This window comes from Rhopalosiphum maidis, chromosome 3 (assembly GCF_003676215.2).
Source record: "Rhopalosiphum maidis isolate BTI-1 chromosome 3, ASM367621v3, whole genome shotgun sequence".
Classification (NCBI taxonomy): Eukaryota; Metazoa; Arthropoda; class Insecta; order Hemiptera; family Aphididae; genus Rhopalosiphum; species Rhopalosiphum maidis.
Window position 1 is genome coordinate 32,391,306 of NC_040879.1, and position 26,248 is coordinate 32,417,553.

The window sequence follows — 26,248 nt, forward strand, 5'->3', positions numbered from 1 at the left end:
TCGAAACTAGAGTTCGAATGACAACATCGAAGTAGACTTAACTAAAGTAAAAATAAGCAAAGAGCTGCAACTAAAACAGTGATCATATCACTTATATTATTATGGAAATCATAATAATTTAGTAGAGAATAAAATAACGAGTAGTATCTGTGTTGTATGATACTAAAATATGAAATGTTTTATAATGTGTACAAAATACAAATGCTTAAATAGCGACCAATAAGTAAATAGTGTTGTTGTTGACATTTTTTATTGATTGGAATAAAATTAATATTTTAAAATAGTTTTTTTTTTCATAAATATTTAAAAGTTTAAAAGGCTATATAAATATTTGATTTTAGATTAGCATTATTTTCACGATAAGGGTTAAGGTTAAAGTAGATAAAATTGGTTTGGTTTCACTGAGTTTGTGAATCTAAAAAAAAAAAAAAATTCCGCCAAAATAATCTGGTTAACGTAATATAGAATTATTGTCACCATAGATGTATAAAACCGGTTTAATAAATTATATGGCTGTGGTCTATTGGATGTTTAATATAATAATAATTTATATTAATATGTATCGTGGTCGCTGGTTTATTATTACTTTTGAACGTCACGTTTCAAAAAGGAATTTTTTTTCCAAGTAAAATGTATTTACGACGTGGAATAGAACGTTTAATCTAGACCGTTCTTATACATTGTATAATATAATACGACATGTTCTCTTGGAAACGCGCGTAAACGGAATGATATTTTCGAAAATAAATACAGTTGTTGTCTGTGTGTGCTTTGTCGTCTGTATACGTTTGTTTATTCTTGTTTTTGTTTGATGGAAAATGATAAAAAAAAAAAAAACAGAAAACAGAAAACAAACACCTTCATCACAAACCTAATATTAATATAACAAACATTTCAAGTCAACATGTCTTAGAAATACGTTTTTTCTGCACATCGATTTTTTTTCTTTGTACGGATGACATTGACCATTTTATATTTGTTGGGCAATACGTGTTGAGATAATTTTGGATATACACCGTGTAAACCGACCCAAGCCCGATGGACATCATCTGTCAACACCTATCACAGCCAACCTATAGGGTGAACAACATATCGCTAATTGTTAGTAGGAATAAGTATCAGTTTTGAAAAACAATACATTTGAGTTTAAACATTAATTCATTAGTTATTTATTTCTCAAGTGCATCGTACAAAACATGAGTAATTTATATTTCACACCCACAAATTCTCAATTTTTTTTCCAAATTAGAAATATTCTATTAACAATAATATTATATTGGATATTCTGGGATAAGTAATCGATGATAATTTCCGCGACTTGTTTAATTTTGCATTGTACACTCGGCTTTTATTTTAAATTAAACTTTATAATTATTGGCATATTCACTATAAGTAGAAGACCGCGTTTATGTTATTTACGAAATCATAAACTATTTACTAAACACAAGTTGAAAAGGCATGTAACAAGTAAATATGCAAAAAATAAAAATTGACTTAAAAATTACTTTTGACAGAGTAGGCACCTACTACCTATATATACGTATTTTGTTCTACGGGCTCTAACTTATAATAGCGTGACAGTGGTATTGAAAGTCACTAAAACGCGACTAGTGTACTAGCCGTTTCGGTTCGATATATAAGCGAAAGATAATCTAACGACGTTATAACTGTTTTTAGAACATATGGTGGTGGTTCGAATACGGTAGCAATGATAACGTAATCATTAGAAGTCCCGAGGTGTTCTATTCGAAACTTGGGGAGTTGCATTGAGGATAGATACTTTTGTTGCGAAAGTTACGTCTCTCCCGTCCTTCTCACCGTCACTCGTCCGCGCGCGTCGACTTTCCGACTTTCTTCGGACTCCTACCGCCTTCCACACCGCCATTCCCCATCGAAGTCTCCGCATATATCTGTCCTGGTATCGACCTCCGCTGTCTCGTCCCTTACGTTCGTTTCAGTCGCCGAGTCATTTGTTTGTCCACGGAAATGTCGAAATAGTTATCACGTCGAAATAGTTATACGGAAAACTCGCAGGATTCCACGCATGGTATATATATGTGTATATGTGTATATATGTATATGTATATATATGTACATACAGTCGCGGGGGGAGTACATCAAACGCCTCGACGGACCGCCTGGCAGTCAGTTTGCGTGCAAATAATTCGCAGCCCCCCCCCCCCCCCGGTCACGGCGCGTAAACGACGAGACGGATGCTTTACACTAATCGGGGTGGAAGCTAAATTCAGTGAAATATTACAGTGTTGTATTATTGCGATTTCACCAATGTGCATGTATATTCAGTAAACATTCGTCCAAACAAGTCGACGAATCGATGTGCATATATGTATAACGACCGCACCGAAAGTCGTCACAGTAATATTATATAAGTACTATAATTCTGCGGAGCATAATATATACATGGGTGACGAGAACGACGAATCTCACACGAACACGGTTCGATCCGACGATTCTCGAAATTCGTCTATCTCGGCATCGTTTGAACCATTATAATACTAGATGCGTTTCTGAGTGCACGTTAAACAAATTTTCCGCAGAAAATGTTCGAATTAAATTTCACCAATTGCTTTATAAAGCACTTTTAATGATAACGTGAATTGGAGAAATATTATAATTTTGTTTTATCCCCATACTGTGACGAGACTGTTTTTGTGTATATTTTATGAGGGAAATAGTAGCACTGCAGTATGTAAATAATTTCATATAAATTCTACGAAAACAATTTTGTATGGTTATGTTCGATATAAGTATGTATTAAAATAATGCTATGATATGAATATATACAAATATAGTAATATAATGTAGTAAATTCGTCAAATTAATTCAATTTTGTATATAAATCGTATAATATTACATAATTTAATAGAGATTTAATAATATGTTCATGTGTATAGTTTATTGTATATAAACCGAAAAAGATACAAAGAAAATCATTTATGATTTATAAATACAATAATTAATGATTTTTTTTTTTTTTAATGATATAATTAAAAGGTTTTAGCATAATATATTTGTTTAGAAAATATTTATTCTCCCTGAAATCTAAACACTATTTTTAATAAAATATTGAAATTCGTAATACAATTCAACTGAGTTAATATAAATCGTTAGATAATTTTTACGAATAATAAAGACTTAATAAAGTATGATTTTAATTATATTACATAAATAATTCACTTAATGTATACATTTTATAGAATGTTACACTATGATTACTGCAGATTGATATTTAGCTAAAAATTAAATATTATTTGATAAAAAAGCAGTTGCTTACCCATCGTACAATAGATCCATTTATAAATATATTTATATATACATACTGCTTGATAATAATAGTGATCATCTATTTACGTTTTAATAAGGTTTATCTTGATTGAAATAAAAATATAATTTTGACTAGTTTATTGTAAATACTTGCTTGTAATGTAAACATATTATTGAAAAATATGTTTTAATAAGATATTCAGTGTAAACAACGTTAATAATATATTGAATGATTTAATTTTATAGCGATAAATAATATATCATATTAGAACTTCGATAATAATGTATACAATACTTAATCAATTAATATCGACCATGTTTAATAATAAATGCAATGGAATTTTCAACACTGTATTTTATAATTTATTACATTTTAAATATTTTTTAGATATACATAAACACTAGCTGATTTTAGTATATGTTTTAAATATATAATACACAAATTGCGTTATACATTGCACGTCTCATAGAAACTTTTTGATTTTAAGTCCCTTGTAACATAAAAGTCATCTAATAATTCTACATATTTCCAATATAAATGGTACTGATACATTTATGGAAAAGAATTAATATAAATATATTTATGTCCACACTATAGCCGCGCTAATAAACTGTACACTTTCTTACTCTTGTATATGTGAACACACGATGGACAAACCATTAGAGTTAAAAATTAAAATTTATAATCGATTGTATAAATGTTTAGTGTATTCTATCGAGTAACTGTACAAAAATAATTCAATTAAAACTTTTTTTCTTTTGTCATACTTTATGAAAGCTTTTAACACTATTTCCAATAAACTTTCACGGATACATCAAAGGAAAAAAAAACAAAACAATGATACAAACGAAATACACTTTAAGCAATAAATTATATTAGAAGTGCGTCAACTCAGTGAATTGCTTTTTTTTCGTTTTTTTTTTCGATTCGAGTCAATCATTGATTAAATACACATTTTTTTTTTTTACATCACGTGGCTACCATACGTATTTTTAATAATATTTAATATTGTACTATGAGATGTATCCATAAATCTTACTATATTTTTTGCGTTCTCTCGCGGATTTTCTAAAAAGTCGAAATCAATATTTGTAAATCAAACGTTGTTTGAAAATCTTTTTTATAAATACCAAGTATCTCAATTTTATACGAGTCATGAGTCACAAGTAACTGTTGTAGTATGTAAGTATTAAAATAGAATTATATTATATTTTAATACATTAAAAGTTTAACCGGTGACTCTAATATTTTTTCACCATTGCCTATTGGCACCAAATTTGAAAATTGAATTGGTTTCATACAAATGTATGGCTGCAACGTACTCTATTGAAATATTGAGAACATACTTTTATTTTTGGTCCAAATATTTTATTTGTTATTACGGTTTATGCTGTATTAACTGTTGGTTAATTGTATTCAAATTATTTTGAAATGGAGTTTTATGGTGTTCTTTTGACTTTGGATAACATAACACTGATTGTGATGATTCTCGTATTAAATACAAAAATGAATCAAATAATTTGTCTAAAATTGTCGATTCCAATGAAAATGGATAATGAAAATATATCGATGAATATTTTATGTATTTTACAAGTGATTATAATATTATTACTTGGTACATGGTTTGACATAATCGGAAATTAAAAAATATTAATTTGTTCATTAGTGTATTTATAAATTTATAATGTATTCTTAATTCTTTTTTCACTGAATAAAATATTAAGCTTAAGATATAATCTCACATGCCTGATTTTATTAAAATATTTTAATAGTTTGAAAAACCCGAACGTTAAAAAAAAAAACAATAACATTTTTAATATTTTTATAATTAAAATATCAAGCCTATTTTAAATTAACTCTGTGCTTTAATTTTTATTGATTTAATGAAAAAAGATTAGATAGAAGTTGGTTTTTAGATATTTTTATTTTTCTTATTTTTTTTTTCAAGTATATCATGATAAAATTTTAATATTTAAAAAACATATTATATTCATTTTTAAAATAAAATATTTAATTTTTATAAAAATCTGGTAAATATAATCAATTTTTACCGAAGAAAAAAATATTCAAATGTTCATTAAACAAGAAACCCCATTGATGCAGCTACACTAATATCATAGTTCAAAAATATTTTCTATTTATCAAACGTCATTTTGTACTGAATTTATTTTATGACCATCGAAATCACCACAACTTACATGGTACAGAGAGAACGGCGACTTCTAAGGAACAACTGGGTTCTTCGAAATAAGGTCTGATGCATAGGGTAGATATAAAGTACTAGTTACCTTTAGCAGTCAACGTGAAAAAAAAAGAAAATAATAATTCATCGACCACTAATGTAAATTAATATGTAGGTACTATTATATTATTTAAATTACATTGAAAATTGACTATCGACTTCGGTATTCCAACAGAAAACCAGTAGAATAAATTAATATTACTATTATAACGAACGTGTAATAATTTCACTTTGATCGAATAAATGTATTGCCACAAGGTGTACGTATACTAAATGTATTTCGTTAAGCGGTACTTAAAGGGTGGTTTAAATATTATATTGATTGTAATAATATACTATCAGAGGTAGAAGATTTTTATTTTACACGAGATTTTAAATTGCGATTTTAAATCAATAATTCAATTGGTAACCTACTACAATTAAACCATAAATATACGATCTACAGGTAAAACGCCGACTATGAATTTCAATCACTACGATGATAATATTACCAAACGGAACAACGTGCGCGTATACAACATTTTTACCGTTTGAATTCAAACGATATCGTTGTAATAACAAACAATCAAGATTATTTTTAATTAACGTTCATGATATCGCGTCAAAAAGGAGGCCGTTATGATTATCGACAAAGCTATAAATTCAGTAGATACAATAATCGCGACAATGTTCGATACGGTCAATACGTAATATTATATTATGTCGAAAAAATGTAACACGAGTACTTTAGTTCAGACGGCATGGAAAACCCTCTTCGCTGTTAGCAATGGTTCCTGTATTAAAATATGGTCAATCCGGTATCATACTGCAAGGGGTAGGTATTATCAGCAATACGTATTAAACGTGTTTTTTTCACACCTACACAGAGCGTACAATACACGTCCCGCGGCTTATGTCTAAAAATGAAAAAGTATCGACGAGTTACTCACGAAATATGTTTATCTTCCATCCATCAGAAGAATCGACGTCGACCGATTGATATTGGCGACCGTCGGTTTTGCTGTGTCTGTTGTTGACGGTATCCGACTTGCCGCTCTCTGCACGACAGCTCAACGTGTTGTCCGAGTCTTTGATCGCCGGAGTAAACGTTAGCACACTCGTAGTTACGTTACCATCCGAACTTGTCTGTCAAACAAAATGATATATTAAATATTTCATAATAATTCTGTAACAATTTCAAAAAAAAAAAATAAATAAATAAATAATACATTATTATTGGGTTAATATTAATAACGAACATACAATATGATAAGAAAACGGTGTGTTGATGAGACTTATTACTATAAATTACTATAAAATACAACGGGATATTACTATAACTGATATTACGATAATAATCGTTTTCTATAATATTTTAATTTAATATAACGAAATGCAATAGATATGAAACACTGAGCATATTTCAAACTCCTGATTTTGAATCGTGTAATGTAAAAAAAAAGAGCATCGCCTGAAATAACAACCAGCAGTCGATGGTTCTGTAAGACAAGTGTGCTATTTCAATATTCAGACGTCTTATCTCGAGTAGATCTTGTTTACAAACGCAAAACACTAATCACAACACTAGGAATTCCTTTTCCTGTAAATACCCCTATAGAATAGGTCTCGTTTGACCTCGGTTATAGTGTTAATGGAAATCGTTTATTATTTAATCGTCAACCACTCTGCATTTACTTTGATTATTTACTTTCTTGCTCGCTTTGGTAGAGATCCATTTCCATAAATCTTATATGCTCACCCTCTCTCTTTTTGCCCGCTGATAGATTATTAATTTTCAGCACTCTATACTGATGCTAAAATTAATTTAAGTTGACGTAAATAAACTAGTTTTTATTATTAAATAAATCGCACAATTAAAAACGTAGAGTGTTTGAAACTTATTATCACATACGTCACATACATCACATATAATTACAATATATCCTATCTCAATTTTATATCAATTTATTATTTTATAATATTCACAACAAAAATATATTATTACTAGAATAAGAGTTTTATTAAAAAAGTAAATTACGAAAAAATGATATCATCAAAAGAAAAATTATTATTTTAATAATAAATTCATGAAACAAATGTCTGGGAATTTTTTTTTTATATTTCATTTAATAAGAAGGTTTTCATAACTTTTTTGACTTTATGCAATTATTAAAAAAAAAAAAATACAGACTAAAGCATAATGTTCCGACAATAAATGTTTAGGTTGTAGACTTCACAGGGGAAGACTGTAGCAGGCGTCTGCAAAATAAAATACCTTAAACACACCACAATGTGTATATTGTATTCGTATGAATGTAGTGACAACATAATAGATATAGTAAATTCTCTCAGTAAATCTTCAACGTGTCGTCATCACTTTCCGCACACGTGTTACCAATTGGAATTAAAGGTTTCATTTATCTTTCTGCAGGTCTAGACAGACCTTACCTTTACGCTTAGGAGACCCTAAGCGTAAAAACTTTTCGTTTATGAAATAAAACATACCATATGATCATTTTTTTCCGAGAAGTTCCCCAGATGGATGGGTAGAGGGTGAGCGGTTCGTCATTAAATAGGTATACATAGCTACTTTGTGAACTTTAAGACAATTCCACCGGACTATGACAAACTCGGTGAGGTCACAAGATTTTTCATCATATTATAAATATGATTTTTCTTCTTTTTATCGTGATAAAATGTCCTTTGAAAACATCTAATATTTGCTACTTTTAAAGCTTAAATTGTGTCCTAAAATTGGTAACAGTTACATTTACAAGGACAATAAAGATCGTTGTCAAAATTAAAATTACTAATCAAGACGACGTCATACTCGCATAATACATTGTCTTCGTCATACAAGCTTATTACAGCGCACGTTCAGTAAAACCAATTTTGTACTGTTGTCTATTAGAATATTTAACTTATTATTAAACATTAAGCAAAAATAAGTGTAAGAACATTTTTTTTATACGCGAGTTTGTTTTTTACAATATTTTAATTTACATGCTAGTTATTAACATTTTTAAATTGTAATATTTCGCAACTCGTTTAGAAATTAATAAACACAAAAATGAACGCACAAACACAAATAATATTTTTACCTTTATGTTTGGTTGTGTTTATAAATTGGTTTTGAAGAACGACAATTTCTATGAGCAGATGTACTCTTGACAAAAAAAAACTTTTATGCGCGGCCAATATAGTAAAGTTTTTATCATGTCAATACACTATTCATGTATTGTACAAAATGTATACTATACTATGATAATCAGTGTTTCGTTGGAAAATGAAAAGATTATTTTCAGTTTTTTTTTTCAATTCAGACAAAGGTATATTTACAGAATGAAATATTTCAAATATTCCAATGAATTTTTTTGATATTTTTAGTGAACGGGTAATAGTTACGATTTACGAAGTAAAGAAGTGATGTACATCGAACAAAAAACATCTTCCGATCCTGTGGTCAGAAAACAAAAGTTAAAACGACAAAACTTAATTTATTCGTTTAAACATGTCGCTGCTTTGAATTTTATATGATAAAAAATCTTTCTAACGACCTCAAAAGATCGTATTGTCAGCGTTTATATTTTGTTGGCCACGAGCCCGCCACAAATGCCGACTCCGATGTAATATCTCGTTATGTAATCATATACCTTTGCTAGCCTTTTTTTTTCAATTTTCGTTTAGTTTCAATAGTCATAAAGTTTACCGTTCTTAAATCAAATGTTAGTATTTCAAACGAGATTACTCGGTCCACACATTACAAAATGTATACTGTTATACATTTGTTTCAAAAATAAAACGCATTAGTCAAAATGTTTCATAAAATCGATACTGCGAGTAACAAATAATTACATTTAACGTCCATAATTTAAATAAAAGGTTTTTATGATTTTTTGTTAATATTTTTTATATGTATTCAACAATTTAATGTAATGCATATATAGTATATACACAATATATTGTATAAAAACAACTTCAAGTAAAATCTGTGTAGGTATTACAATACACAGTGAACAAAGTAAAATTTTACAATTTAAGTTGTTGTGACAACGCATAGTTTGAAAGTGTTAATAAATACGTTTCATATTGACCAAAACAAAGTAATACCTTAAAAAAAAAAAACAGCGTTTCTACATTAATGTAATTGTTAAGAATAATTAAATTACATAGGTACTAATATAAACACACATATATATAATATTTTATGTGTCATAATGTATTTTATATGTAAGTATACGGTTTATAATTATTCTTATACGAATTATAATCAATTTTACTTTAACGAACCAAGATGGTTTTGAGTTAATGTATCTTTTACAATATTATTGTATGATTTTCATATTTTATAAACATTTCATACGACTCCATTAAAGTTTATACTATAATTGATTAAATTTTATACTAATAATATTATATGATATGAAATCATGAAATATTGAAAACAATATTACATAAAACGGGTCGCCTAAACTTCAGAAAACGTACGTCTATGGATGTTATGGACCAGCGGAAATTTTAGATTGATTTTTCACTATAAAATGAATTTCGTAAAATAATAAAAAATAATGGAAATGTAAATTATAAACATAGTTTATCTTGGGTCATAGGTATTATATTATATATTTATATTAGACTATTTTAAATTATATTTTAATAAAGGACTTATACGTGTATACTGTATAGTCTGTCCATAGGTTCAAATGATATTGTATGTTATTATATTATACTAAATTATGTAATGGAATACCATTAAAATGAATCCGTATTGTCTATATAAATCCTTCTAGTAGAGCAGGAAATGGCGCTCAGTCGTATTCTCAAGAACAATACGTTGTATTTGTTAAAATTAAAAAATATCTTATTTCTACTTGTACCATACTCACCTATAAAATCCGTAATATATTTAAGAAAAAAACCACATTAAGAATATTTCGTATTTTATACAAGGTAAAAAATAATTATTTATGTGATCTTAACTATATTTATTTTAATCCTAAGAAACTTTCGTATTAACCGCCTATCAAAATATCACATATTACGAGTTAAAGATATTAAGCTAATTTCCCTATTGAATATAATAATACACATTATATATAAGCATATTAATAATTTAATAATATTAAAATACCATCTTTAATTTTCGAATACATTTGCTGTTCAACCCATTTCAATAATATTTTTTAATATTTATACATCATCACACTTGTTTGGGTATTTAGGAGGTGGAAAGAAAAACAACAGTGTTTTTAATTAATCTTAAGTAGATTGTGTAAAACTAATAATTTCATCATCTGGTAAAACATTTTTACTCGAGTTAATTTCATTTAAAAAAAAATTATGTAGAATCGCTTTTAAGCTCGTGTAATTTTGCAGTGATATGTCATAATATTATATTATTCTGGAAGTTGTCGGAGTGACGTTAGAAATCGCACGCTTAATTGGGGTGGCTTACTGACCCACAACTTTAGCCCTATACATCAAAGTTACTGAAGCTGTATTATGAATGTCTAAGTAATTCACCAAAATCCTAAGCCGGAATTGTTCCCAAGCAAGATGGAACCCATGAAATTAGGTGCACAGCTACCAGTTAATTAGATAAAATTTATGACGTATAATATTTTAATACATTTAATAATGTATTATGTACATGCGCCGCTTCAGTAAAATCGAGAAAACGGTGATTTGGACGCGCCATAAGTCGTTACGTGTAACATCATAAGCGCAAGCACGTCTTAAATAATTTTTGTTTCCATAGATCATTAACTTTCTCATTACTACTCATAGATGACACTTTTAAATCGCAGAAACGACCGCAAAGGATCATATCCATTACTGTACTTTTGATTGAAAAGGATTTATCAACAGCACAACTGGAGTCACAACAACTCGGCATATAATAATTAACAAATGCGACAGTGTATGCGTGCGTGGTTTTCGACCACATTTTTATTGAAATCATCGCTTTTAAAGTATACAGACATAGATATTATTTAGTTTTGTGATGACTGATAAACAATTTACGATTTTAATAAACACCCAAGAACGACGAGTGTTCAACCATTCTAAAAAAGTAAATGTTTTCATAGATATAAACTCTCACTTTTGCAAACCGAGACGTTATTTTTTCGCGATTTATCCGCTTTTTGTCGCCCATTATAGTTAACCACACGCAGTCGTCGTAGCGAACCAACGGTTTCGTAAAGCGATTGGCCGAAACCACAATACCTTAACCGGCCTGTACCGGTACCGATATTTTAACAGACCGACGAACGCGGAAATTTCGTGTAATTCGGATACCCGCGGCGTCGGAATACTATATTATATGCATTCATAAGTCGATGTTATCGGATTACAGTTATCGGTGTCTCTGGGCCCCGGACGTATGGCCGTACGCGCGGAGCCCCGGGGTTTCTGGTAACGGTGGCGGCCGGGAGTCGAGGTCGAGTAGTCGTCGGGAGCCCTCATCTCCACCGCCTCGTAGGTATTCTCTGTCGGCCCGAAACCTTTCGTCCGTCCCGCGGCGGTTCGCAGATACTAATATAACGATATTAGGGGCCCACTCGTCTGGCCCGACGGCGCGCTGGTACGACGTGAGACGCGCGGTCACGTACAACGCGTGCACACTACACATAACTATAATATAATATTATTATACTCTGCGTTTTCGTGATCTAACTCATTGATGTCTTACTAATTTTTTTTTTTTTTTTGTTTTGTTATTTCGAAAGCTGATTGGCGATGATAGTACTCGTATATTAGATATGAACGATCAGCGGACGACGAGGTAACGAAAATAAAAACCGTCGGTACCACGTAACTTGAATAGGTTTAAGTGTGTGTGTTCGTGTGTGTGTGTGTGTGTTGTATACGTGAAAACTAAAGGCAGTTAAAAGTAGTTATACCTGTATAACAGTGAGAAACGAGTATTTACTGACAAAACTAATGTCTTGAAAATCGAGTGCTGCAAATAAATCGAGTGATTTATAATATGTTATTATGGTTTTCGACGTAGACCAATTTGGTGCGCGACAAACGCCATTACTCTACGTAGGTTATATAATGGTTTCCGGTATTAAAAACATACAGTCCTCGATTGTCCGACAATAGCGATAAACTATACTATGAAAATATCAACCGCTATAATCATTTTTACGAAATAAAATACACGAATTTAAGTGTGCATAAATACGAATTAACCATAGCCTATAAACGTTGCAATGTTTAAATTAAAAGCGCGATAAAAAAGTATTATTTTCGATTTGTTTGTTTTTCGAAATCGATTATTAAAATTTATATTTTCATCGGAAACAATAAATAACGGTTTAACATTCAATGAAATATCCTTCGATTTCGGCAGAAAAATCATGACTCGTTTAAGGACGATATTGACGAAAAGAGAAACTAATTTCTTTTGTGTCTAAGGACAATATTTCCAATACTATTAGAAGTTGCGTGTTTGAATGTTTTAATAAATAATACATAACTGGTCCTTTTTAAGTGTTACTACTCCGGATAACCGATCAATGATGTTCAAGGATCACGATACAATCACATTTTTTCAATTTAGCAGCATCATAAAAAAGTTGTAGCTGCATTAGTCGATAATAATATTGTTGTTCGGAAACCGTCTCTTGTATATATATATAGGTACGTACCTAGTACAATATTGTTTGTTGATTTTTTTTTGTTTTCATAAATGTTTTGGAATATTTCCGTGCAACATAGTCCGACATAGTGGGTCAAGGAAAATGTAAACATTTTCACGCTCATTCGTGGAATAGAATACTGTTAGTGTTCACTAATAATACGCACACACGGATAATGTGGAATGCGTGTGTGAACGCGCGCACTACAAGTTTTGCATTTCTTTGTCGCGCACGCACCCCGTTGGCGTAATACAACATTCGTAATCGCAGACGATATTAAAATAAATTATGTTTACGCATTCCGTTGCGCTCGTTTTATATTGCACGCACACACACACACACACACACGACTATATTTATTATTTACATAAAATAATAAACGTAAAAAAAAAAAAAAAATACTGCGAACGTCATTATATTATCCGCTAGCCCCGTGTCATGCGCGCGTGTAATTACCCGATTCCCAACACGGCGGTCTCCCGGTCCCGTATAAATCATTATAACGATATCATCGTCCCGCGGTGCGCGCGTAACGACGACCACGGCCGCGGCGACGGTCCCGGACAACACTGCAGTTCGGCGGTGTATGTATCGCCTACCTATACCTATACGATGGTACTAGACTTTAGCGTACCCCCCACCCCCCCCCCCTCGCGCCACCGGGGCTGCGCGCGACAATGTCGGACGGTCGATAGCCGACGGTGAACTGTTTATACGATATCGCGACGACGATGAAAATCGTAAATAGTTTAACAGAACTTTGCGCGGTTGTGATATTAGCGTACCTACAGCGTTATTGTTGTGTTGCTATTAATACGCCGCGCGTGCGGCATTGCACAGTTATTAGCGCCGATGGTCCCGCGGCGCCGGTCGTTCTGAACATTACGCGCAATTTGTCGTACGGCCCGGATACCGCGACCATATGCGATATTGTCATTGCTATACAATAATAATATTGCAATAATAAAGTCGCGCTGTGCAGCCGACGCACAATAGTGGTATGGTAGTCGGCGGTGTACGAGGTGGCGATGTGTGTGCGCGTGTGTGTGTGTGTGGGGGGGGGGTGGCCTGGTATATTATAATAATAATATGACTTGTCTCCGCGCGCCGTGTTCGTCCGAGTGAAAAACAATGAACTCACAATAGTTTTTATCTTGCCTCGGTGTTAGTGCCGGCAGGGTGGGTATTTACAGACTTAATAATAATAACAATACGTGCTGACCGTACACGACCGTTTCCGTCCGTTTTCTCTTCTATGATTCTCACGGTCAGACGATTTCGAATTCATTCCGTTAATCACCGTCCCCGGGCGAAACCTAATAACAGACGTTAGCACGGCAGGCGGTGGGCGCGTGGAAACGTCGAGCAACAAAAAGGTCCAGACGGACGTCGGTGCGTGCATTTTGCGAGGAGGTGGAGGCTGTTGGGAGATGTGCGGTGGAAATCGGAAGGAAAAACGCGAAAATAGTGTTGGACGACATCCAGAGGCGGCACTCGCTCTCGGCACGTATAATATTATATACGCGAATACCCTTCTGGCTCGTGCGAGAGAACAATATTTCGTAACCGAACGGATGAATAATAATAATATAAAAAAAAAAAAAAAGTAAGAGAAAGAACCGAACGAACGAACGAACGAAGGGGTTAATGTACGCACACTACGTAATTTTTTTAAAAAAACATGTTTCTTCTCGAGCACAAATTGTAGGATATGTAAATTTCAACCGACACAATTTACAAATGTAATTTCAACGCAGTTTTAACAACACACATTCTTCAAAAAGTGGACGTTTAAATTTAATTTTCAAAACGTTCTTATCCCATTCCGTGTTCTTTTCATAACGTCATTTTTCCAATGAATTTTCTAGACTGCGAATAACCAGCTCTTTATGTATTTATACAAACGGAAAAAATAAAACCATTACTAAATGGAAAGTGTTATTATTAGCCACTTCTTTCAAATACGATTTGAAAAGATTATAATAATATTACTGCATAATGTATTATTGGTGCGATTGAGGCACATTATCAACGTAATAAACTTAAAAATTCGATTCATAATTTATTCACTTTTTTTTCAATATTAAATTCAGCGGAGAATCGTAAACGCTACTGTTTATCCAATAATGTGTACCTTTTTCGTGAAATGATTTTGGGTATTCAAAAAGTTTAATAAACCCTCTTTATAGATTTAAGATGAAACGAAAATGATATCTTACATAAATCACTATTTATGAAATAATTTTTACCAAAAAATTGATTGAAAGGTTATTTTTCCAAATGTTAGTTTTGAACATTATTTATGATTGAGTATCTCAAATTTATCTACATACTCATATTTTATAAAAACAATATCACCAGCTATAAACTATATTCGTTAAGAACCGTATTTAAACAGAATAAGTCGATAATAGTAATTATATTGAAACTGAGTTGTATTAAATAATTGTTCGATGAGCTCTAAATAACATAAAAACATTATTACGCTACTATTGGAATTATTTTTCCATGTTATGATCAATTACAAAACTATTCGCTATCCAATGTTTCGCGTTAACAGTTTTAAGAAAATTATATTAACTATTAATCAAATTAATATTTTTGTATATTTTTTTTATCATGAATCAAATTATTTTCTGCATAGCTTCTTATAAATTAATTTTGATTTAGTGATCATTTTATTATTTTCAATTTCAATTTCCATGAAGCGACGTTTGATGATGCACCGGAATTACCTATACAATTACTAGAAAGAACACACTCTATTGATACCTGTTAAAATTGAAATACATAAACTATAACGTATTGTATTATATTGCTTAAATGTTATAGTATTATCGCTCTAATATTCAGTTATTTATATTTTATATTAAATTATTGGAGACGGTTGTATGTAGCATTTTACACGTTTAATGTCTGTCGATGCGACATTTAAATAGAGTTATTAATTTCAGCGTATTTAAGTATAACTGTAATAATTATATATTAATATACGCTATAATAGTATGCGAAGACCATATTTTAAGACGCTCATTTGTTTGACTACATTTAACTTCAGAAACCGGAACTCATTACATAGGAATCAACACTACAATATTGTAAATGGTTGGACTATTTACTATCTACATTCTCCATTGACATTAATCAATAATCAATACATTAGTAAAACGTATCTGTTGACACGATACCATTTTATACATAATATAATATATTATTATTAACGAATCGACTACGCAACCGAGGTAAGTGTACTTTTACAAATTTCTAAAGCTCCTTCCGCAACGCTAAAATAATATATATATTATTTTATTATAGCCATACAGCATCAAGACGAGGGATAATATATAACATCAAGGGGCGGTACGAGGAGGCTTTCGATGCCGGACAGCCAGAAGATTTAATGTAATTTACGTTGTGATCGGATGTATAGAGAGAAAAAAACAAAAGAAAATATATATGTGTTTGTGTTTCGGGTAACTATACTGTTAACGATGGTTTTGGGCGAGTTCAATCGAAAATCCAAGGAAAAAGTTTTCAACGTTATGTTATGAACGCGCGTGCTCCAAGACACCGTAAAAACATTATATTTAGCGCAGGGACGTTTTAGTTTTATTTTCTACTTGCAAATGTCTCTAAAGGAATAATTAATTAAATTATTATATCGGAAAAAAATCGAATACTACGGTGATATACATAACAATGATTTAAAAATAAAATACACTTAATTAATATAATTTTTCCACACTTTTTATTATCATTATCTATATATAAGTATACTTATTTTGAATGTTGATAAAATGCATTTGTTGTTTTATCTTATCATGTTTTAGATATCTAAGTAAGCCAGATGCTAAAAAATCTTATTTTACAAAGGATAAATCAACCGCATTCTTTCTTTAAAAAGAATTTATTCAAATTAGGATTTTTAAAATTTTTGAATATACTTAGAGACTATTTTTTGAACTCTTAAAATGTTGAGTACTATTTAAAGGCTGTTCTGCGGTGATAAAAATTTCTATTTTTTTTTTGTTTATGAAAACTTCATTATCTATTATTCATTAATTACTTTAAATTATTGAATGAACATTTTTTTTTTTTTTTTGAAAATGTTGATGTTGATTTTAGTTTAAAACTCCAACGAGTAATTTTTCAGTTATTAAAATGTTTATCCAAGTGATAATATAATAATATAGTCTTTAAAAATGAATTTGCATGTATCTTTACTGTCGAGTTTAAGTAGTGTGAGAAAAATAAGCAAATTGTTTTTAAGCATTAAAACTTTGTCATATATAATAGTTTAAAATTACTATTTAATATTCTGAAGATTTCGAATTAATAATACGTGTGTGGTTCAAATTATTTTGTAGCAACGCGTTAACACTATTGTTCAAAATTAAGAATAAATATTATAGGTTTCTAGTGTTTCAATGGTCAATCGTATCAAATTATAACCCGTATTATGATACAATTTTAGTTTAACGTTGAAGATTTTTCTTTCATCATAGAAACAGTTTATTATTCAAAAGATACTAATATGGAAATATTTGTCTACCACACATAGTGTATATCTACATTGGTATTAATTGAAAAGATTGATTGAAACCTTAAACATTACTCCAAAAAACCTATAGTATTGTGGCCATTGAAAAACTTGCATCGTATATCACTCGAATAAAATAGCGAGAAATTAGGTCAATGATTTTGTGGTATGAAAACCACTGTATTTTAAAAGGGCTAATTCTGCCTACACAGAAATACATTATCGATTTGGATTACTCGAAATTTAGCATTAAAAATAAGTAACTCAAGTGACGTATAGTATGATTTTCGAACACAAAACAAATAATCGTTTTATGAATTTCCATTTCAGCGTATATCGGTTTATACCATAGTATATAGACCATCAAAGAAAAATTGCATCGAATTGCGAGGAAATTAAAACAATACTATATTACGAATAATATGCGTGATGAAATTTTAACTTAATTTCAAAATAGGTACGATTTGTAGTTAGTTTAAAATCATTTGTTTCAAATATTATGTTTCATCATATGCATATTATTGCTAAACTTTTTGGGTCCTCGTTGTTTTCGCAAGATTGATGCATTGGTAAAATGCAGGTGTCAAAATTAAATTAAAAAGACTTCAATTTGAATAAAACTGGAGAAAACTAATCTAATAACATCAACAAATAGATGCTTTAAATTCAAACTCGAATAATTAATTATCCTATGCGTCTCGTTATTGAACAAATTATAGAACTTCACCATTTCACTTTAATCATATTTATCTGACCAAGATAATATAGTGCTTTTAGGAGAAAAATAATTTTATTTTAATACTTTACTTCTTAACAATATAATTATTAAATTGAACTTAATAATAATAATAATAATAATAAAATAAATTTAGTTTTAAAATATTTAAATAATAAAAGAAACTTTAACATATTAATTATTACACAAATACTAACATTGAAACTGATATAAGTTAAAAATAATGTGTTATTCATAAAGGAAAAAAAATAAGTTTAAATAATATAATATTTATTTGACTGTTTAAACTACTGAATTTGGAATATGTTTGAGGGGAAAAAAGCAAGGTACCTTAATCGCCCGGTTCGATAAATGTGTAGACAGCAGACATTTAGGAAAAGGGGTGTTTGAAGTAGCACCTCGTTAGCGGGGATTTGTTCAATTCTTTGTCCTAATCCGAGGTCATCATATTACTAAAACAACGCCATTTACTAGGTGAAAAATGAGAGAAAAAAAATAAACCTGCTTTATGACGTCTCAACTGATTTTTTACTCACTATTTGTGTTATATTAAAAAGTATCGTGTATAGCATATATATATATATCATTTATATTATGTATACATGGTTTTAAAAAAATGTTTAAAATGAAGTAATTGTGAATAAGAACTTGTTTTTGCACAACTAAAAGCATCATTAAAATATTTGTCAAAAAATAGTCCATTTGTAAATTATTAATTATATTTGTGACGACACTTTATTAACTAACAACTTAATACAAATACACGCACATTTTAATATTATAAAAACTAATATGTTGTTGAAATATTTACGTCGTAATCATTTATGTGATCCATGCAAAAAAATAAATCAAGAACTTTCTTAGCTTAAAAAGAAATTCAATGGCTATGGTCTAATTTTGATGTTAAATCCACTTTACAAATTCTAAAAGTTTTTCTTGTATTTTATACAGCCATTCCGTATATTAGAGAAACTTCTTAGATATTTTTCATATATTTTGAATTATTTATTATACGGTTATTTATCACAAAATGAACATAATTTAAAAAAAAAGAAACTAAATTTACTCTTTTCGACAAAAATAATTTATTGTCGGTGAATGGATCAGAATAATTATTTATATACGTTATTGAGATATTATTTATATTTATTGTTTATATCTATTTCGATGGTCTTTAAAATTCTATTACTAAAATAATTGGATTTGGATAACTTACTATTTGCTTGGCATCTGTCATTTGGGTGGCATCTTTCCACCAGGTGATGATTGGTGGTGGTTTAGCACCTGTAACTCGGCAACTTATATTAACAGGCGAGTCTGCAGATAGTGGACGATTTTCTCCAACCAATTTAATCGACAATGGCCGAACTGCAACAAAAATAAAACCCAATATTTATTTATTTTTTTTTTTTTAAATGACACTCTTCAATTTCAAAATCTCTTTTTAGTGTGACAGAACTGCAAATGCTCATAAATTGTATTTACAAATTTTTGAATGACATAATATTAGCATTACATAATAATTATCAAGATTCGTGAAAAAAATTGTACTAAACGTTTCCGTTAATTTCACTTAAAAAACAAATACAAATTATGAAAATATTTTTTTTTTTTGCTTATTCACATAATATGGAAAATGACGTTAAATATTTAATATCTAATTCATAATATTATATTATACAAAAAAAATCATACCAATTTGGCAATTTAATAATAATGTTTTGATGTTTTTCTTTAAATTTAAATATGATTATTTTTTTTTTTTTGTTTATGTGCAATTTAACTCAAGGTTTTAATTTTATAAAATTCAAACCTTAGTATGAATAAAAAGTAAGGAGTATTGCGTGTTTTAATTGTCTACAAGTAAAACACGGCTATTTTTAAAAACTATTTTTAAATTGCTCGTACAGGATCGAGAACAATTTTGTATCATATTTTTTATTCAGAACTGAGGTCATATTTTTTTAGAATCCTCAACTGTTTTGGTATATGTCAACTGGAAACTAAAAATAAATAAACCTATGCGTATTATACCGCAACGTCATTTGTGCAAACCGTAAAAGCCGACAATAACGCGCATTACAGTTCATGAGCGACAACGTCGATAAACGCAACATTTATACATCACTATAAAGATTATACCATTGCGCTCTCCGTTATCATTTCGTTCCATTTTTTTTCTATACAAAGAAACGGTCCGAGACAGGGCACAACGGGCTGTGCAACCACAGCAAAAATAATATAAAAATCAATTCAGCGAAAATATTCAGTCGGCGTTCGTATGAATGACGTTAAATTAACCAAATGCGCTAAATCGCGATGGAATTTCCACCCTAAACTAAACCGCGTGAACCCATAAAATATACATACAAGCATAAACTACACTCGGGACGCACTCTGCACGAGCGCTGACGTAACCATAAAAGTTTACATCACACCCGTCTAGCCCACGACCACTATGCACCCAGCTAGAGTTCCTTCTCCATTAGAGGTAAGTCCGGTAAAGAGTTGGTCATATTATTGATACGAGTCATAGTGATTGCGCAAACATACAACACAATTCTATTTATTATAATTTAACGGATCGGTTATGAATGAGGTCCGTTTCGAAAATCACTAAACTTTTTCCGACGTTTTGGTACACATTTAGAACGGCTGTTATTCGCGAGACATTACTGATATAGTTCCGATGACATAAGTTTTGTAATAGGTTAACCGGAAAAATTGCAAATTATAATAAATATTACGCGTATAACAAAATGTAAATTTATTGGAAATTTGTATGTACCTTTATGTAATGTTAAGTATATTGATACGATATTTTTTATTTATTTTAAGATAATATCTATTTATTCAACGAATCATTTTTTACCATTGTACGGTGTTTACCGAAGGATGTAATAACATCATTTTTAGTTATGTAATAAGTTAATAGAACATGGTATAAATACATATTATTATAATAATTAAATACTAATAAGTAATAATGTAATAAATTCAATCATTTTGCAAAAAAATATATCAATATACTTAAATGCTAAAAGTAAAATAAATAACTTTAATAGCTACATAAAAAAATTACATATGACGATATACACTTCGTGATTTAAGCCGACATACCGTCTCCGCTTCGAATAATAGAATCATTTTTCGTATACAATCATACCTATGTAATTTAATTCAAATTTAACATACCCATAATAGTGACCCACTCATCAACGCCTTACGCACAGCAGAGTGATCCTCTCTTGCCTATATTTTTTAGGAGTAATAATATACGCATTTTTACGGTATCATTATTAATAAAAATAAAAATACAAAAACTCGAACTACACTATAATAATAAATTAGAGATACAATTTTTATAAAGGCAAAAAAATAAAATACTCTTAGTAAATGCAAAAATTAACAAAACTAGTCTATATAATACAATAATGTATTATTAAATATAATGATATTATTGTTGTTAATTTTCACATAAAAGAAGACAAAATATGACAAACTTCTTTATTTTAATTCATTACACGCGTATTAAGATTTATTCGTTTTATATTGTAAATCATAATGTATATATATTGTATAATGTACATTGTACATCTACAATCCACACATATATATATAATGTAGTTGAAATATATGAACGCAAACATATCATTGTGGTCGAGCAATAAATCTTTGAGAGTCGTAAAAAAAGTTTTTCACTATCGGACGGAAAAAAATTGTTTCAAATCACTTAAGTGCTCGGAAAACGTATCGTAACTTACTATAATTTAACGTCCAAACGTAGGATTATAATATCCGTGATAGGTATTATTAACTCCTAAAAATATTGGCCTTCGAGTAAATAAAAATTCCCGGACTTTAAAGGATCCTGACTGTCCGTAAAATATGTGGCGTCTAATAAATAAGAATTTCATCCTTCTGTTTACAGGGAGGTACGAATAAGTATGCACTATGTATATATCGATCGAATTTAACTGATCGAGTGGTTAGATATATTTGAACGGACAAATTACTGTTATTAAGGTGGGATTTGCGAAATCACTCGACATTATCATTTATCGCACGGTACAATAATATAGGATAGCTGGAATACACTATAATATATTATAATAAAGTAATATACGGTACTGCACAGTTTGGCGGTTGGGAAAAATATAAATTGAAAAATTTACATTTTGTGTCGAATTGTTATAGTCGATTATATTAAAATGACCGATAAATTATTGTCGGCGAGCAAACTCTTATAAGCATTCGGAATTCTGAATATAGAACGACGTGGTTTTTTTTCCTTTATTTCAAACGTCAAAAAATGATTTTCATTTTTATACAGATCTCACGGAAAAAAAAACATTTCGAAATTATAATGAAAACCAAACAGTGATTTATATTTCACGCACTTCGCATTATACTGCAATAGACCGAATTAAAAAATATTAATTTCCGGTCGCATTATTATTAGCCGAGGGCAGTACCCGTCGAGCCGTCCTGAAACGAACTACGGTCGAGGGACTATAAATAAAAACAGAAATTTCACCGCGGGGCTGAAATGAGCAGCTTATGTATATATTATATACAGGGTAATTGAATATACTTCCGATTTTTCTCCATTACTATCTTCCATGACCATCGTCCTCTCCACGTCACCATCACTAGGAAAGTTTATTCGTTCGTCCCACCAAGTTTTAAATCGGCTCACGCTTTAAACACGTAATACCTCATTAAAGATATAGTATTTTTTTTCAGTTATCTTTCGTATTTATCTCCAGCACTGCCGCCTTCACACACACACACACACACACACACACACACACACACACACACACACACACATACACGAAGAAATCATTCTCGAAACGACCCGCACATAACTAATAGTCTTTCAAAAGTGAAAAACTTTTCGCGCTTACCTTTAAGGGAAGGTAAACTTTTACAGTTTGTCTACCGGTTACTCGATCTCTTCTTGAACGCTTTTCCAACCAGCCAGACCGGTGTTATCTACTTACTCTTCTCACCAACCATCGTCGTATTGCACTGCTTCTGACATAAGACATCCCACGTGTCCCTACATACTGTGATGTTATTGTTTTTTTTTTTTATCTCTCCTACATTCCTAGACTTGGTTTTACGCGAAACGAAACGCAACTATGGATAATGAATTACATTTTAATCCTTTAAGAGGCTCGGAAAATCGCGTTTTTTTCCCGGAACAAATTTAAATAATATCATTTTAATTATTTACGTATTCACTATAGCATAACAATTTATTATTAAAAGTGATAATACTCGTGCTTTTAGCGAGATAAAGAGAATAAAATACTTTTCCAAGAAAGTTCGACACAAAAAAATCATATTTATGTAATGTATAATATAACAGAATAATTTAAGCGCGGCGTGTCTGACATAATACATACACTACATAAAACAATGTTCCATGCTATTTATGTATCGTTTTAATACAATTAACAAAAAATGTGTAACTGTATATCTTTACATCATAAATATAATTTATAATTCAACTCAATATGATTGTTTAGAAAAACATAATAACGAAAGGTATCAACAATAATAATTACAAACATTTTAGACTAATCAAATAAACGCACCATATACATTTAATTTGAAGTGTTCATTTATGCGTAAGCTATTTACCAAACTTATTTAATTTGCAAATTAATCATTACTTATGAACAAGTCAAAACGCATCTATTATGAATCGAAAATAAATGTTTGAAAATCAATATTTTATGCAAACTAGGCTTTGGTTTTAATGCACCGCTTATAAATTATAAGTCCATACGAATATTTGAATTGCAAGTGTTTTATTTTATAGAAAATGGAATTCTCGTAATTATTATTAATGTACGTAGAAGCTAAATAACCCTTTTAAGGTATTTACATACATATAATGAAGTTTATAAAGTATAACTGAGCATCAGTCATTTTTGAAGACAGAAGCAACGTCTAAACTACAACTGTTATTGAATAATGTATAGATACGAGTAAAAATATTTGAAAATATCAAATGAAAATTTATTTTCGATATAACATTTTTTGAAAGTTAACCTATAAGACACAAAGTTTTGATTATAGTGCAATAGCAATCATTTCGTTCCTGTATTATACTTGGAAATAGTGATGTAAAAACTTTTAATTTTTTTTTCAAACCCGTACAATATAAGTTTTATTTTATATTATTTCAATAAAATTATTGTCATTTTTGGTTATTTGTATTCAATTGTACTTAACAGGTAAAGTAAAAAAAAATATCTTTAAATATATTATTATACCGAAAATATATCGTTTAATCAAAGTTGTTCAGATAGAAAATATCAACATAATTACGCCGTTATGAATAAAAATTAAATTTTGTTTACAGAAACTACGTCGTGCGTCGTCTGGAAATGGTAGTCCAAATAAATATTGTATAATTTGTTGGAAACAATTAAAAATAAATATTTAAAAATATTTTCTTTTAATTAAAGTTTGAGTGAAAAATAAAAATTCTCTACATTTTGCCAATGATAAAAAGAAAAATAGACAGTAACAAGAGTCAAGAAGTACAAATATTTATATATATTTTTTATCATAGTCAATTATGAAGGTCTTACAAAAACCGGATGCATATCTATATAACGTTATACTAATATTATGTATACACTTTCCTAGATTTCCTGGGTAACTCATGAACTTAGGAAAAAAAATGTAATTTATCGAGTTAAACCCTAAACGAGACATCACGCGCCAGCGCCGACACTGCTAATAAACGCTCGTTGTCGACTCAGTATAAATTATTTTGGCGCTAACGTCAAAAAAAAAAAAAAATAAATAAATAAACTAATAAAACAAACTCCCCGGAACAATCTTGTTGTACTATTAGCACCAACTGAAAATTTCAAACATAAAATTACAAATTTTATCAACCGACATAATATTATTAACATCAGGTTCAATTCTAGTTTCTAACACGGCGAATCATGTATGCAATTTCGTAGCAAGGGTATCAAGAATAAACGTGAATAATAATAACTGTGTAAAATACTATTATATTAATTTGAGCACTTTCAATAAAATAAAAAATCCACTTCCTTGATAATTTGCTTATCATAATAATAAATTATCACGGAGTTCATTCATTAGCATTATGATATTATTCTGTTACTTTTGAAATTGTTAGTAAAAGTATTTATATAAATATTTTATTAGTAAAAATGTATATGCTTGCGCAAACGTTAATAGCATTTCATTTGACATATTGTTCATATTATGTAACTAATAAATACAAATTGGAAAATGTGAGAATTATCATCTTTCGAATTTAAACGAAATAAATATAAAATTCATTGGATATTATCACATGGAACGTGCAAGCGAAAACATTTATTTTATTTCAATAGTTATAAACGAAAATATAGAACGAATACGTATTAGCTACTGATACGGTAATTGAGGACTGACGCATAAAGTCGGTTTGTTGGTTATGTGGGTGGACGGTAAAAAGAAAAGTAATCGCGGCTGTTACTTCCGTCGGCAAACACGTACTTCGTACGACCATAGACTGAGAGGTCGGCGTCAGACGGACTTCGTTGCTCGTCTACACTAGTTAGTAACAGCAGCAGCAGTAGTCGCCAGTTTCCACCGTGAAACTTACTCTACCCTCCCCCTGCGATCAATTAAACCGAAATCGCTTTATTGTTGCTGCGTTATATATACAATATTATAAAAGGGGTAATCCGGAACGCAATTAAATTTTATACGTGACTTTTTCCCGAAATCGGGTGGTAACCATTCAGCCGTCACCACCGCCAACCACCGT

General features: G+C 30.1%; 1 protein-coding gene across 1 annotated transcript in view; it reads right to left on the minus strand.

Annotated features, from left to right (window-relative positions):
* LOC113556221 (nephrin-like) overlaps nucleotides 1–26,248 on the minus strand; it is a 414,201-nt gene that overhangs the window by 37,937 nt on the left and 350,016 nt on the right. Inside the window, exons 6-7 of the mRNA XM_026961043.1 lie at nucleotides 19,649–19,800; nucleotides 6,458–6,653 (exon numbers count right to left, since the gene is read on the minus strand). Of these exons, the coding sequence (XP_026816844.1) occupies nucleotides 6,458–6,653; nucleotides 19,649–19,800 (348 nt within the window). The remainder of the gene's footprint in view (nucleotides 1–6,457; nucleotides 6,654–19,648; nucleotides 19,801–26,248) is intronic.